Source organism: Cucumis sativus, chromosome 1 (genome assembly GCF_000004075.3).
Source record: "Cucumis sativus cultivar 9930 chromosome 1, Cucumber_9930_V3, whole genome shotgun sequence".
NCBI classification, from domain to species: domain Eukaryota; kingdom Viridiplantae; phylum Streptophyta; class Magnoliopsida; order Cucurbitales; family Cucurbitaceae; genus Cucumis; species Cucumis sativus.
The window spans coordinates 6,976,355-6,989,173 of NC_026655.2; the positions used below are offsets into that span (position 1 = coordinate 6,976,355).

General features: G+C 36.3%; 4 protein-coding genes across 4 annotated transcripts; 1 reads left to right on the top strand and 3 right to left on the bottom strand.

Annotated features, from left to right (window-relative positions):
* Positions 1 to 133: 133 nt before the first annotated feature.
* LOC101209385 (thioredoxin-like protein CXXS1) lies at positions 134 to 2,376 on the bottom strand. Its single transcript, XM_004145045.3, has 3 exons — positions 1,961 to 2,376; positions 1,495 to 1,617; positions 134 to 526 (listed from the first exon to the last, which is right to left on the bottom strand). The coding sequence occupies exons 1-3, from the start codon at positions 2,060 to 2,062 to the stop codon at positions 380 to 382; spliced, it is 372 nt and encodes a 123-aa protein (XP_004145093.1). The 5' UTR covers positions 2,063 to 2,376; the 3' UTR covers positions 134 to 379.
* Positions 2,377 to 3,010: 634 nt separating this feature from the next.
* LOC101214929 (kinesin-like protein KIN-14C) lies at positions 3,011 to 8,446 on the bottom strand. The gene is made up of 17 exons (XM_004154120.3): positions 8,166 to 8,446; positions 7,585 to 7,830; positions 7,323 to 7,467; positions 7,100 to 7,209; positions 6,872 to 6,991; positions 6,562 to 6,765; positions 5,909 to 6,118; positions 5,754 to 5,828; positions 5,490 to 5,636; positions 5,273 to 5,405; positions 5,033 to 5,142; positions 4,589 to 4,750; positions 4,276 to 4,496; positions 4,074 to 4,155; positions 3,871 to 3,975; positions 3,636 to 3,740; positions 3,011 to 3,482 (listed from the first exon to the last, which is right to left on the bottom strand). Exons 1-17 carry the CDS (start codon positions 8,205 to 8,207, stop codon positions 3,303 to 3,305), a joined length of 2,397 nt encoding a protein of 798 aa, XP_004154168.1. The 5' UTR covers positions 8,208 to 8,446; the 3' UTR covers positions 3,011 to 3,302.
* Positions 8,447 to 9,699: 1,253 nt separating this feature from the next.
* Positions 9,700 to 10,836, top strand: LOC101209135 (oxygen-evolving enhancer protein 3-2, chloroplastic). The gene is made up of 3 exons (XM_004145044.3): positions 9,700 to 10,142; positions 10,227 to 10,522; positions 10,636 to 10,836. Exons 1-3 carry the CDS (start codon positions 9,842 to 9,844, stop codon positions 10,732 to 10,734), a joined length of 696 nt encoding a protein of 231 aa, XP_004145092.1. The 5' UTR covers positions 9,700 to 9,841; the 3' UTR covers positions 10,735 to 10,836.
* A 615-nt stretch (positions 10,837 to 11,451) lies between these two features.
* Positions 11,452 to 12,619, bottom strand: LOC101205519. The gene is made up of 3 exons (XM_004145114.3): positions 12,201 to 12,619; positions 11,881 to 12,101; positions 11,452 to 11,746 (listed from the first exon to the last, which is right to left on the bottom strand). Exons 1-3 carry the CDS (start codon positions 12,297 to 12,299, stop codon positions 11,524 to 11,526), a joined length of 543 nt encoding a protein of 180 aa, XP_004145162.1. The 5' UTR covers positions 12,300 to 12,619; the 3' UTR covers positions 11,452 to 11,523.
* Between the last annotated feature and the right edge of the window lie 200 nt (positions 12,620 to 12,819).

The window sequence follows — 12,819 nt, forward strand, 5'->3', positions numbered from 1 at the left end:
AGGTTTTCTGGTAAAATATGAGAAAGAGACTTGAAACTCACTAAAATTGCTAGAATTGGTCATTCATCAGCAATGATTTTCCAGCCATGAAAGAACTACACGAGTGAAATCTCAAGCAATCCAAGACATCAAGTAATGTGACAACAAAACCCAGAACCCATTTCATTAAATTTCACAAGTTCAGGATAATAACATGATGGTAGTTCTAATTAAACAGAGCACAAAACAGTTAAAAAACTTGTTATGTACACGATGAGGGGCTAACACCACATAAACAAAAGCCAGACAACACCTTGTCTCCATCTGATGCCAAAACCACAGCCATATATTACAAGACCAAATATACCATCACCTCCAAACCAACCATAAGGATATTACATTATGCAACATGTACAGTCTCAGTATATGCCCCTATCCTTTTCCTTATCTCTTCTGGATTTGCACCTACAAGCTTGTCAATCAGATTACCATTTTTCATCACCAAGAAAGTTGGCATTGCCTTTATCTCCAGTTTAGCAGCCACTTCCTAACATGGGAAAATCGATATCACAAAGAAATATGTTGAAATACTCTCTCGGTTAGCAGTCAGAGACATAACTTATCAATAACATACCATTACTAGTTTTTACAGCATGCTTCTCCTTTTTTGAAAGACTTTGATGATTATCAAATGCTATTCAAAGTAGTTCACTGAAATGAGTATGATTGGCAAGCTCAACTGCTTACTTGTCATCGTCTATTTCTCAAAAGCTTATGCTGAGAAGCTCCTATTTCATAATCAGAATCTAGGAACTGGAAACTAATAACCATATGCCCTACCAGTGTTTCAAAAAGCGCACGAGCGAGGAAACCATTTTAGCAAAGCCAGCACCTAAGCCTCTTTTTTTCTTTTTCCTTTAACTATCTAAGGTTATGAATGAAAAGGAAGAAAAAGAGGCATCAATTTTCATCAAAAAAGAAGTTACTGGTATGGCCTAATACTCTGTTTAACACCTTCTCTTGCAACAAATTACTAGGTTTCTCTCTTTTTCACTCGTCCTTTCTCCATTGTATTCATTGTTCTAAACTCTATGGTTTTCACCTTATTATCATTTGAATTGTAGAACCTAAACAACGGAAATGAGCAGCTATATTAGTTGTTAAACCAACGATCTTAACACACAATAACTTGTTTGTATCACTTAACAAGAAAGTTGAAATCATGGAGTCTGAAAAGCAGATAAGTTCCTAGACAGGAGTAATGACATATCTATTTTGATTTTGGACACTTGGGCGTGTTAGGAAGTGAGCTTGAAATGATTAAATTTCAAAATCACTTTCAAACATACCTTTCAACATTCAAAATCTTCTTCTTTTTTTTTTTTTTGGTATGATTTTACAGTTTTAAATATGATTTTCATACAATTTTAATTAATTTTGGACTATTAAAAACAAACTATCGAGTATCGAGTCATTTTAACCCTTTCAAAATCACTTTCAAACCTGACTTATTACCTTAACCTCATCAACATCGACAGTGAGAAACAGAACATCCGGGTAGGTTAATGCCAGTTCTTCAAAGAATGGATTCATGGCAACCGAAGGCATACACCAAGAAGCAGTGAAGTGCACAACGATCTAAACAAAAAAGAAAAATGAAAAAGAAATCACATAAACAAATAGAAACTTGGAACTTCCATCTAGTTGATTAGAACAAATTGCAAACCAATTTCCCATCAAAATAGAGCAAATTTTCCATTATACCTTACAACCATTTCATCCAATCTACACCAAATTTCTCAATTTCAATACGACCAAGAGAATAAAGTTACTTGTCCAGTAGAAAAACTTCATGGAGATTACTCTCACAGGTCATTCATAATTTCCTCAAATGTATTCGAAAACGAGCAAAGAACGCATTAGAAAAGTGTTAAAAAAGATCTCAACAGCGAAAGAAGTGAGCTTAATAAAGGGAACATACAAGAGAATCTTGTTGAATGGCTTTAGTCAAGTTGAAATTCCACGACTCCATAGATTCAATCTTCACAACCCTAGTCCGTTGCCACTGATCTTGTCCCTCCATCTCCACTTTAGGCACTCAGAATCTTTCCGACCGAGTTCTTCAGTGATTGGTAATGGGAATTCCGTTGTAGTCCAAAATTTTGCACCATGGATTAAACGAAATAAAGGGTTGCTATAAAATTAGCTAGGAATCGGACCCCACTTCTTGATTTCATCTTATCCAAATTGATTGATTTGATTTTGATTATGATTATGATTTGATTCTTCACCAGCTTCACATGCAAGCCTTGAAATGAAAACAGTGGCAGCAGATCTTTCCTACTGCATCATTCTCGACGATTTTTTTATTTATTTCCTTATAGTTTCTTTTTTATTTATTTCCTTATAGTTTCTTTTTTTATTAATGATTGCCCCTTGTGCCTATCTTTTCTGTATGGCTTGCGTACGCCCTCACTTCTTTTGTTTTTACTCTCAGGAACTGAATATCAAACATCAACAAATCGAGCCAACCAATCAAATCGAATTTGTCGAGATCGATCTAACAAAAACCGACCTAACTCATCAAAGTTGAAGTCGATTTAACACTTTACTAAACCAAGTATGGTCGATTTGAAAAAATAGACTCCAATCGACCGATAGTCACCCATAGCAGCAATGACCTTTTTTTTTTTTGAGTCCATTCAATTATTAGATGAGTCATCTTCATTTTTCATTTACTTATTGTGTTCCCTTCCTTTTCTTTTAAGCTTACATTGCTTAAAAATAAAAAAGTTTAGAAAAGAAAACGAATAAGTTTTACTTTTTATTTGTTTTAAACTCATTTGACATTGATGTCTATCACTGTTTTAAGAGTTTACCCATTTAAAATCATAAATATTGTGAGTTTAAGTAATTTATTAGTTTGTGATCCTCATCTTATCTTTACAAATTTCTGTGATCATGGTATGATATTAAAGAAACGTATTCAACTTTTTTATAGGAGAATTTGAGAGAGAGACAAAAAATAGAGTCCGACTAAAATTCATCCAAAGAAGATGAAATCAAGGATTAGAATTAGAAATATGAGAGATATTTATCTTTAGGTTCATAAAATCATACTGTTGTACAGAAATATAAAATTTGAAAAATCATGTTAAAATCACACAGCCAGATTCTAACCCTGATATTAATACAAATTAGTGGTTGATCCCAACACCAAACACCATCTACAACACTTCACTAATACTACAACCCCTGTGACAAATAAAGATTTATGTATGCAAATTGCAAATGCACCTCAGAGCTTTAAACTATACTCAATTTTAGCCATAACTCAACCGGGAATCTACAGGTCGCATGGTTGTTTGCCGGCGAGGAATTCCGATTTCACACGCATTCACTCTGGCCGCAAACCGAAGCGAGCAAAGCGACTCATTCACAGATGATGGGTCAGGAGAGATGTTGACAAACATCAAAGTTTTTGAGTCTCCACCTAGGCATGGCTGTTTACATATATATATTTCCAAACAAACTAGTTAGTTGCTTCCATATCAAGTGATGATAATTGATAATTGAAGATGGATAACTACAAGTGCGTAACTAATATTAGACCAGAAGAAAGGATCGAAAGATTTAGTTTAAGAGAAAACACGTGCCTGGAGAAGATACGTAAGCTTGGAGTTCCTAAAAGGGACGTGGTCTTCCTTCTTAGCCAAGGCAAATATGACATCGCTCAAACACGACAAACTTTTGTTGATAGCCTGATGATGATAGTCAGGAAATATGGAAGTTAGAATGATTATTGCAAAGAGTTATAACATATTCTGAAGGTTAGCACGATTTGCAAGAATGAGTAAGCATGTGACAGTAGGTACAAGAGTGAGAACGAACCTGTGTTTCCTTCAACCGATCCCCAGTTGCCCCACTCCTTGAAAGCCGTTCACTTCCAGCAAGATCAATGAGATTTAGAACACCCTGAACTTGCTGTTCAGTGCTCTGGTGAAGTGAAGGAAAAATTTCAGCTGATTATATATATACAACACAAAATAGATGAACTACAACAATGTGTGCATGCGGATTATAAGGAAACCTGCCTCATTTACGCCTGATATACGCATAGTAAATACAAAATGACTTCTTGATGACTGCTCGTTCATTTGAGTTCTACCTACGGACCTGAGAATCAAACCCAATTCAAATTCAATTCAGACGTCCTATCCGATCCTCTACTTTGCACATAAACTACGTGGGTAAAAGAAATTTAGAGTTCAAATTGTCATTCTCAAAGTGATGGACCTGCTGTGAGCAGCCTGCTGTAGGAGTGAAGAGATCTCTCTAATACTGCAAACATCAACGATGGTGAGATCGGAAACGTGTGTATTCCCGTTTGCATCATGCTTAATGGTGTACTGTTTACCAAGAACACCATTTTCTGTCCTTGTTATGTCAGAACCGCCTGATCGATGTGTTGACAGTAAATCACGAATGGTTTCATTATATATTTCTAACATGGAAACCTACAATGAACATTAGAAATTTAGAAGGGATTACAAAGATTCTAGAATTAAAAGTAAAATTGATGATCAAAATAATTGTCTGTTTTTTTTACCTGCATTTTGTATTTCCATCCCTGAGATTGAAGGGCTTGACTAGCTTGAAATATTTGTTCAAGAGATCGTGGTATCAAACCTTTCTGCTCTGAAGCTTCGGGTCTTCCCATCATTGTATAAGTTTTACCGGATCCTGTTTGACCGTAAGCAAATATGCAAACCTGACAAAATATCAGGTTGATGAGTTTTTTTTTCAACAAGGCGTCAGATGTGATAGAACAGTGAGCGGTAAATACGGAGAAAATCCGATTACCAAGGAAAAGTGTAAAGAATGAATCGTAATCAGCTTTTGTTTACAATTTAATGAACATAGCAAATTTTTACGTGTTCAAAGAAGTGGGCGCACTGTAATGAAAAAATGGAGGGAATAACCCTCACATCATTTTAGACTGAAGCAAACTATTTACAAGGATTTACAAAAAACGAGAGATAAGCAACGATACCTTATAGCCATCAAGTGCACTCTGCACCAGTTGGGATATTTCTACAAAAACATCTTGCTGAGATGCCTCATGATTAAACACCTTGTCAAACGTGAATGGATATTTCTGCCCTGTTAACGAAATAATTACAGAAATTAGCCTCCAGTCAATCCGTATTCAAAGCCAAAATACATCATTTGTTGTTTGCAAAAGTAAAGGCTTAGTTCTAACTAATTTCCGCAGACAAGAATGTCTTCATACCACTTTGTGACAAATCGATACCCCGGCCCGCAGCTTCTGTTGATGTTGGATAGGAGACAACCGTGGTTTCTACACCATCATCAGGTAGCAAGGGTCGCACTCGACAGAATACACGGATATTCCCTTTTAATTCCTGCCCGTTGAAACAATAAAATAAATTTAAAGCCAACCACCTAATGACCTAAAGCCAACAACAGAATTAAGCACGTGAATTTACCAGTATCGTGTTATGAAGTTTTTTTCTTAACTTCTCTCCCTCTGTAATTTGCAGCTCTGCATCTGCTAGGCGGCTTTGTAGGTCACTGATATACCTTTTCTGTTCTTCATATTCTGACCTAGTTTGGAAAGCAGATAAATCTGCTCTCTGTGAGAAAGAAAAGAAATTGTTGGGTGATTAAAAGAAAACATTGTATTCGGATAGGAAAGGTCGGCTCCACAAAAACAATATAACAAGCACAATTCATTAATGGCTATCACTTACTTTTAATTTTTCATTTGCAGCTGTTAGTTGGTGATCGAGCACACGTATTTGCTCCCTTTGTGAAGAGCATGTCTCCTGAAGGGAAGAAAAGGTTTCTGAGTAAGAAGATTGGGATGCCAGGAACATCAATGAGTAAACATAGGTACGGCCATTACCTCCAAGGAATTTGTTTTCATTGTTAGGCTATCCAATTCAATACATGATTTACCACTGGCCTCTTTAAGTTTCTCCAAGTCGGCGGTCAAGGCCAGCACCTGACTTGTTAGACGGTCGCGATCATGTCTCACTTGTTGTAGCTCTTCCCGAAGACACTTGATGTCATTCGTCAACGTATCTTTTTGTTTCACTGCCTCCTCTAATGAAGCCTATATGAGAAAATCAACTAGAATTTATTCTACGGCCCATGCAAGAAATACCAACCGCCACTTGTTTCATTAACAACGTTCAGATTATTGCGGCAAAATATAAAATTAGAATACTAAAAGAACTTCACACAAGCATGAACTTCTTCACTAGGAATGATACAGGTTACGCCCCCAATACTTGTGCAAGGCCATGCGAAATAGTAAAAAATTATGAACAGATAGAACAAGTTCATGAATTTATTGTCAAACTGTTTGAGGATATTAGAATGTATTGGTTTTGTTAGTTCTGAATTTGTTATATGTTATTAAACAGTTGTACTAAGTGGCTATTTATATGCCCTCTTTTATCATCAATAAAATAGGAAAGGGTTTATTTACATTCTCTCCTAATACGGTAAAAAGTGAAACAGTTATGCAAGATCAAAGGTTATGGATCGTCTTACTTTCAAAGATTTTAATTGTTCCTGCAGCGTCTTATTGTGACCTCTCACTGTGCTGAGATTCTCCACAACTGTCATTTTCTCCATTCCTACTCGTTTGAGTGACTCGCTGGTTGTATCAAGGTCAGCTTGGAGTTTACTGTTATACTGTTGAAGACTGATATTATACTCTTGTGCCCTCTTGTACAAATCTTCATTAGAGGCAAGCTGTATATTTTCAAGGAGTGAGGATTAGAGTTTGCATAAATCAGCTAAGAGAATATCCATTCCTGAAGAACATGCTGATATAGAAGTCAAACATGAGCTGTATTACCCTCTTTTCAGCCGCTAATTTCTCTTGAAGAGCTTTCTCGAGGTCGCTTGAAAGTGAAGCTTGTAAATTCTCCGCGGCAAGTCGGGCATCTTTCTCTCTTTTATGACACTCAATTGCATCCTAAATGTACCAAAACATAGCATGGAACCACAGAATGGTTGAAAGAAATATAAGAAATTATAGGCACACAAAAAACCAATAAGCATTAGCAGCAACCTATAAACCTACCAGCTTATCAGATTCCTCTTTAGTCATTTTCTCTTCCAAAGACGCAACATTATCCCTTAGCACTGAAACAGTGGAAGAGAACTCATCCGCTCTTTCTTTCATTTCCAACTCTGGAAAACAGGTGGAACAAAATATGCCATAGGATTCCTCCTTGTTAATATTATGTTACAAAATTTATATCAAATTACTGGCAGCAGTAAGAGCCCGTGAAAATCAACACTACCTATAGCCGAACATTTCTTCTCAGCAGATTCTAGAGCAGTTCGAAGTCTTTCCTCTTCAAGTAGATGACTTTCCTCTATTTGCTGAAACCATTTTATGCAAAGCTTGAGCCTCTTGTTATGATCTGTTATTTGATCCACTTTCCCCTGACAAAATTTTGTCAAAAAAAGTCGTACAGCATTAGCAAAACAGTTCGGGACAAGAAAATTCAAGAATAACGATTAACCATTAAATACTGGTTGTAGAAAATTTCAGCATCCAACCTTCAGGTCAAATTTCTTCCCTTTTAGCTTCTCACTTAACAACGAATCAATCTCCTCTTTTGTGAACTCCACGGTACCACATTCAGAATCCTCGGTGCTACACGCATCACTAGCAGAAACCCCCTGCCTATTGTTAACATCTACAAACGGTTGTCTTCCTCGGGCACCAGCTGCAGGCCCTAATATTCTTCCAGCTGCAATCTTCCTCCTTTTGTCTAAGGGAACATCGTCTGGAACATCCTTTTTCTGCATGATTGTTTCAAAAACATCCATGACAGAAATTAACACAACACAAATTTGATCTGTTGGGGTGCAAAACCCAACCATTTTAAACTCAATAGAAAAAAACAACTATAAACTAAAACACTACAAATCCAGATGCTTCTATTAAAACCACTGATTTCAACTTGCCCTCATTTCTTAGCTCAGGGATATACACCAAACAAAAAAAAAAAAAGGTAATCAAGAAATGAAACCCTCGATTATGATTAAGACAAACCAGTGAAGAAAAGAAGTTGTATTTTCTAATTTCCCTAACATCCTAACAAATAGGTAAGGATCAAAGAGTAGAATGAACTCACAGCTGGACTACGAGGGGGCCTATTCTGGTTTCGAGATGCCATATTTCCTGAAATCCAGAAAGGATCAACCTCCGATAAAGTCGTGGACAGATGTTCCCAGAATGAGGCCAAGGGCGGCGGAAGATAGCGATTGGCGCCGGGAATTTGAAAGATGAAGAGTTAAGTTGGGGAAGGTGAGAGAGTTTGGGGGAGGAAGACAAAATGGAACGTTGAGATCTGGTTGAAGTGTGTCTTCGGGTCGAAGAGGGGAAAAAAGGGCACACAAGATTTTGAAATTTGAATTGGCGGTATAGTAACACGCGCTCCACAAGAGAGACGTTATTTATTTGGGCTGGGCTTTTACTTTCGGGCCATTTTGCTTTTTCAAGGCCCAAGTATTTGATAGCTTTATTTATTTTTAAAATATAATAAATGTGAGATTACGTACTTTCCAAATTTATTTGAAAACTTGGTCCATTGATTAAATAATTGATTTGATTATACCGTTGGGTTGCTGCACTGATGGTTGTCACTCTCTTCCTTTGGGTGCTCTTTTGTTTTATTTTTATTATAGTCATTTTTCAAAATCTATCCTCCAGCCAGGTTACTACTGCTATTATTATCATTATTTTGATTAAAAATTTTGAGATAGTTACAAATATAGCGATTAGATTCAAAATAATTAATCATGTAACAACATTTTAAAAAATTTACAAATCTAGTAAAATTTATCAATAGTAAACCGTGTTGCAAATATTGTTTTATCACTAATAAACGTTTATGGTCCACCACCACCGACAGAAGATTGATAGATTTTTCTTTCTTTACAATTTTTTAAAATGTTCCTACATACTTGCTTATTATTTCTAAAATTGCCACAAACTATAATTATCCAAAGTTTTTTTATCTTCCATAAAACTTATTGAATTTTTCTTTTCTTTTCTTTTTTTTGGAAAAATAATATATATATATATATATATATATATATATATATATATATATATATATTTAGTTTCAATACGTATTTACTTATTAATTTTTGATAATGTTACAATTTGATAGGATGGATTTTAGTTTTACACTAAATACTCACTTTTCGTTTTTAGCATTAATGAAAATTAAAACACATCTAATTAATTGAGTTTTACTATTTTTCAAACAAATTCATTGTTGGTGTCACGTGAAGATCATGTACACTTTTACATGTTTAAATTTTGGCATCAACAAGATCACACATACACAAACAAACTACAATTTCGTTTTGTAATCTATTACAAAATACAAGTTTTAAACTTGAGTAGTTAATTAAGATTATGATAGAAATTTAATCATATATGGTTGGTAATTAAGTATGGGAAACAAATATCCCAAGTACGTGAGTGATGTTAGTGTTAGAGAGAAGAGAATCATGATGTGGTGAAGTCCACGTGGTGAAGTTTTAGTAGCCCACGCTGGAACCTATCATAGATGTCCAATGAAGAAGAATCATCCAACACGTGTTCATAAACAATTGGTTAAAACCATATCCAACTTATCCAAGTAGAAGAAAATGGGAGATAAGGTGGTGGCGTCCCCAATTACTCTGCATCACATAAACAAATAAAGAGATCTTCAACATAACCCTCAATTTCCCACTAGAAAATCCTTTAACTTTGTAAAACAAACAAAAGTATTCAAAAGGGCTGGTAGTGGAAGCAATGGCACAAGCTATGGCATCAATGGCAGGACTCTGTGGTTCCTCTCAGGCTGTATTGGAAGGTAGCCTTCAAATTAGTGGCTCATCCCGCTTGAGTGTGGCTAGCACCATCAGACCTTCCGTCCCCCGTTCTGGGTTGATCATCAAAGCCCAGCAAGTTCCTGTTGAACCTGAGACCAGCCGCAGGGCTGTTCTTGGCTTGGTCGCCGCCGGTCTTGCTTCCGGCTCTTTCGTTCAAGCCGTTCTCGCTGAAGCTAAGCCCATCAAAGTCGGTCCTCCCCCACCTCCCTCTGGTGGACTCCGTAAGTAATTCCAACACTAAATTTACCATAATCCATCAGCTTAAATATTTAGGCGTCACCAAAAAAGGGATCTTATTGTTGCAGCTGGGACTCTGAACTCGGACGAGCCAAGGGACTTGGACCTTCCATTGAAAGATAGGTTCTTCCTGCAACCACAAAGTCCAGCAATGGCTGTGGCAAGAGCAAAAGAATCAGCCAAAGACATTATCAATGTAAAAGGGCAGATAGAGAAGAAGGCTTGGCCATTTGTTCGTGATGACCTTCGTCTTAAAGCAGAGTACCTTCGTTATGATCTCAAGACAATCATTTCTGCTAAGCCTAAGGAAGAGAAGCAGGCCCTTAAGGACCTCACCGGAAAACTCTTCCAAGACATCAACAATGTTAGTATTGTTTCATAATTTTCTAATTTTGGCATTGTTTTGATTACATGTCCCTTCTATTTGTTTCTAACGATTGTTTTTGTTCTATACCATCTACTGGGAAATTTTTGCAGTTGGATTATGCAGCAAAGATTAAGAGCAGCTCAGAAGCAGAGAAGTATTATGCTCAGACTGTGTCAACTCTCAACGATGTTCTCTCCAAGATTGGTTAGAAGTCTCTGTTAATTTGATGTAAAATTATTTGTTAAGATAATGTGAGACTCTCTCCAGTTTGAAGCAATGTTATATCCACGGAATTTGGTTTCATCCCTCAACTCAAACTCTTGCCAATTTCTTATTGCATTATTGCTTATTTTTTTAGTGCACTACAATTTTCACTACTTGCATTTGATTTCTAGAACGATTGTTACTTCACAGAAGGGATCACTAGTAATCCAAGATAATCAAATAGTCAGGCATCCAAAGACACCGGGTATCCTAAAATTCATCAATGCAATATTTTGATTTCAGATGAGATTTATGTCACAGACCTTTCTCAACGTTTCTCACTGAATGATCATTACAGTCAAACATAAGAGGGAATTGGCTTGGATCTGTATACATCATGGTGAAATTGCCTCCCAGTGCATTAGCAATATATTCTATTCTTTCATTGCCTTTAAGCAATCAGATTTAGCCTAAAAGGTTTATTTAATAAAGATTTCATCGAATGATCAGTTTCTTAAAGTTGGTAAGAATACGATTCGGTTCACATTTTTACCAATGCATTTTCCACGGAATATTTACTAAACAAAAAGTTTCAAAAGAAAAAGAAAAATGGAAAAGGCGATCTCATGTTTTGTTTTCCCTATATCGGTGTGGTTTGATAATGTTGTCTGGCAATTACTGAAAAAGGAAAACGGTAGATATTCCTAATATGATCTAAGATGTGGACTCAAAATCTCTTAAAATTAATAAATTAGAGGTTGTATTGTCATTACAGGAAACTGGTATCAATTGGGTTATACACGTTGTGGTTCAGGAATTGGTTTGGAATCCCTCTGTTCTTCTCTATAGGCTGCTGTTGCAGAAACATAATAAGCCACGGTACAGAGCCCATGAAAGAAACACACAATCCCACCACCCAAAAATAGGCCATGACTTGATATCTCACAAGAGTTTTTCCACTTGGAGTTGTCCATCGTTGCAGCCATCAACACCGAGAACCCAATAGCTAAAGTAATCCTAATATTTCACTCCAAAAGAAAAAAACACCTTATCAAAATTGGGTTTTATATAAAAATCATTCAACGTTACTTAAACGATCAACAAAACTTCATATGGCAATGCTTAAAAGGCTAGGAGAGGATGAGACTCACCATGAGAGAATCATGAAGAGCGATCCCAATAGCTGGTTTGCACTTGGTTCTTGAGAATTTTGCTTATTCCTAATGCAAATGCACTTGCACCCACCAAGCACTTTAGCAATGACATGAGCAAGACCAAGAAGAATGGATGCAGCCAGCCCCCGACTAAAAGCATCATCTCTCGGCTTTCTGCTGCATTCACCCAACGAAATGCTAAGAGATTCAAGTACCACCTGAAATAGGAAATACGTGGAACAGTTAATATGCATATTTTTCCAAACGTCAACAGGGAGCCAACATGATTATTTCTTTTCACTTTACTTCAACAATACCCGATTCTGAGCCTTTTCAGCTTCAATGCCGAGTAGTCCGGCAACAGCGTCGATTACCAATACCAAAATGCAAACCAGAAAGCCATAGTTTCTTTCCATTTCTAATTCTGCTGCAGATTCAGAGCTTTCCTCAAGATTTGTAATGGGGGGAAAAGGGCTTAAAGGTGTGAATTGGAGACAGGGAAGATGGAATAAAGGAAGCCCAGGCTTGCACTATTACATAGATGAAAGGAATCATCTTTGGAGACAAACATTTCAAAAAAGCTTCTTTCCCTTCTACAGTTGCTTATTTTCTTATCCTTTCTTTGAATGCAGATGCCTTCCATGGGAGTCAAGGAATGAATAGGATCGGAGGAAAGTTGGTAACCCTTCCAGATTCTTTTATAATCGGTGCCGGCCTGTTGTAAGCCTAATATCAGAGCTCTGAGAACAAATCAGAAAGGAAGAAAGAAATCAAAAGTTTTTCCTTTAATAACAAAGTAATTATTATTATTATTACGTGTAAAATAATGGAATTGCTTCATTTAAATAAATGAAAAAATTAATTATACTTGACGTGAATAATATAACTTTTCAAAATTTAATAATTTTCTATAAATGATGCATATTATCGTAGATA

Excerpts from the sequence above, each read along its gene's own strand:
- LOC101209385 (XM_004145045.3), bottom strand. The coding sequence starts at position 2,062 with ATGGAGGGACAAGATCAGTGGCAACGGACTAGGGTTGTGAAGATTGAA. Across the intron at positions 1,618-1,960 it reads CCATTCAACAAGATTCTCTT|ATCGTTGTGCACTTCACTGC; the intron begins GTATGTTCCCTT and ends TTTTTTGTTTAG. Across the intron at positions 527-1,494 it reads TCGATGTTGATGAGGTTAAG|GAAGTGGCTGCTAAACTGGA; the intron begins GTAATAAGTCAG and ends TTCCCATGTTAG.
- LOC101214929 (XM_004154120.3), bottom strand. The coding sequence starts at position 8,207 with ATGGCATCTCGAAACCAGAATAGGCCCCCTCGTAGTCCAGCT. Across the intron at positions 5,143-5,272 it reads TATCGATTTGTCACAAAGTG|GGCAGAAATATCCATTCACG; the intron begins GTATGAAGACAT and ends TTTCGTTAACAG. Across the intron at positions 4,156-4,275 it reads CAGCAGGCTGCTCACAGCAG|GTCCGTAGGTAGAACTCAAA; the intron begins GTCCATCACTTT and ends TTTGATTCTCAG.
- LOC101209135 (XM_004145044.3), top strand. The coding sequence starts at position 9,842 with ATGGCACAAGCTATGGCATCAATGGCAGGACTCTGTGGTTCCTCTCAG. Across the intron at positions 10,143-10,226 it reads ACCTCCCTCTGGTGGACTCC|CTGGGACTCTGAACTCGGAC; the intron begins GTAAGTAATTCC and ends TTATTGTTGCAG. Across the intron at positions 10,523-10,635 it reads TCTTCCAAGACATCAACAAT|TTGGATTATGCAGCAAAGAT; the intron begins GTTAGTATTGTT and ends AAATTTTTGCAG.
- LOC101205519 (XM_004145114.3), bottom strand. The coding sequence starts at position 12,299 with ATGGAAAGAAACTATGGCTTTCTGGTTTGCATTTTGGTATTGGTAATC. Across the intron at positions 12,102-12,200 it reads CTGAAAAGGCTCAGAATCGG|GTGGTACTTGAATCTCTTAG; the intron begins GTATTGTTGAAG and ends TTCCTATTTCAG. Across the intron at positions 11,747-11,880 it reads CTCTTCATGATTCTCTCATG|GATTACTTTAGCTATTGGGT; the intron begins GTGAGTCTCATC and ends GTGAAATATTAG.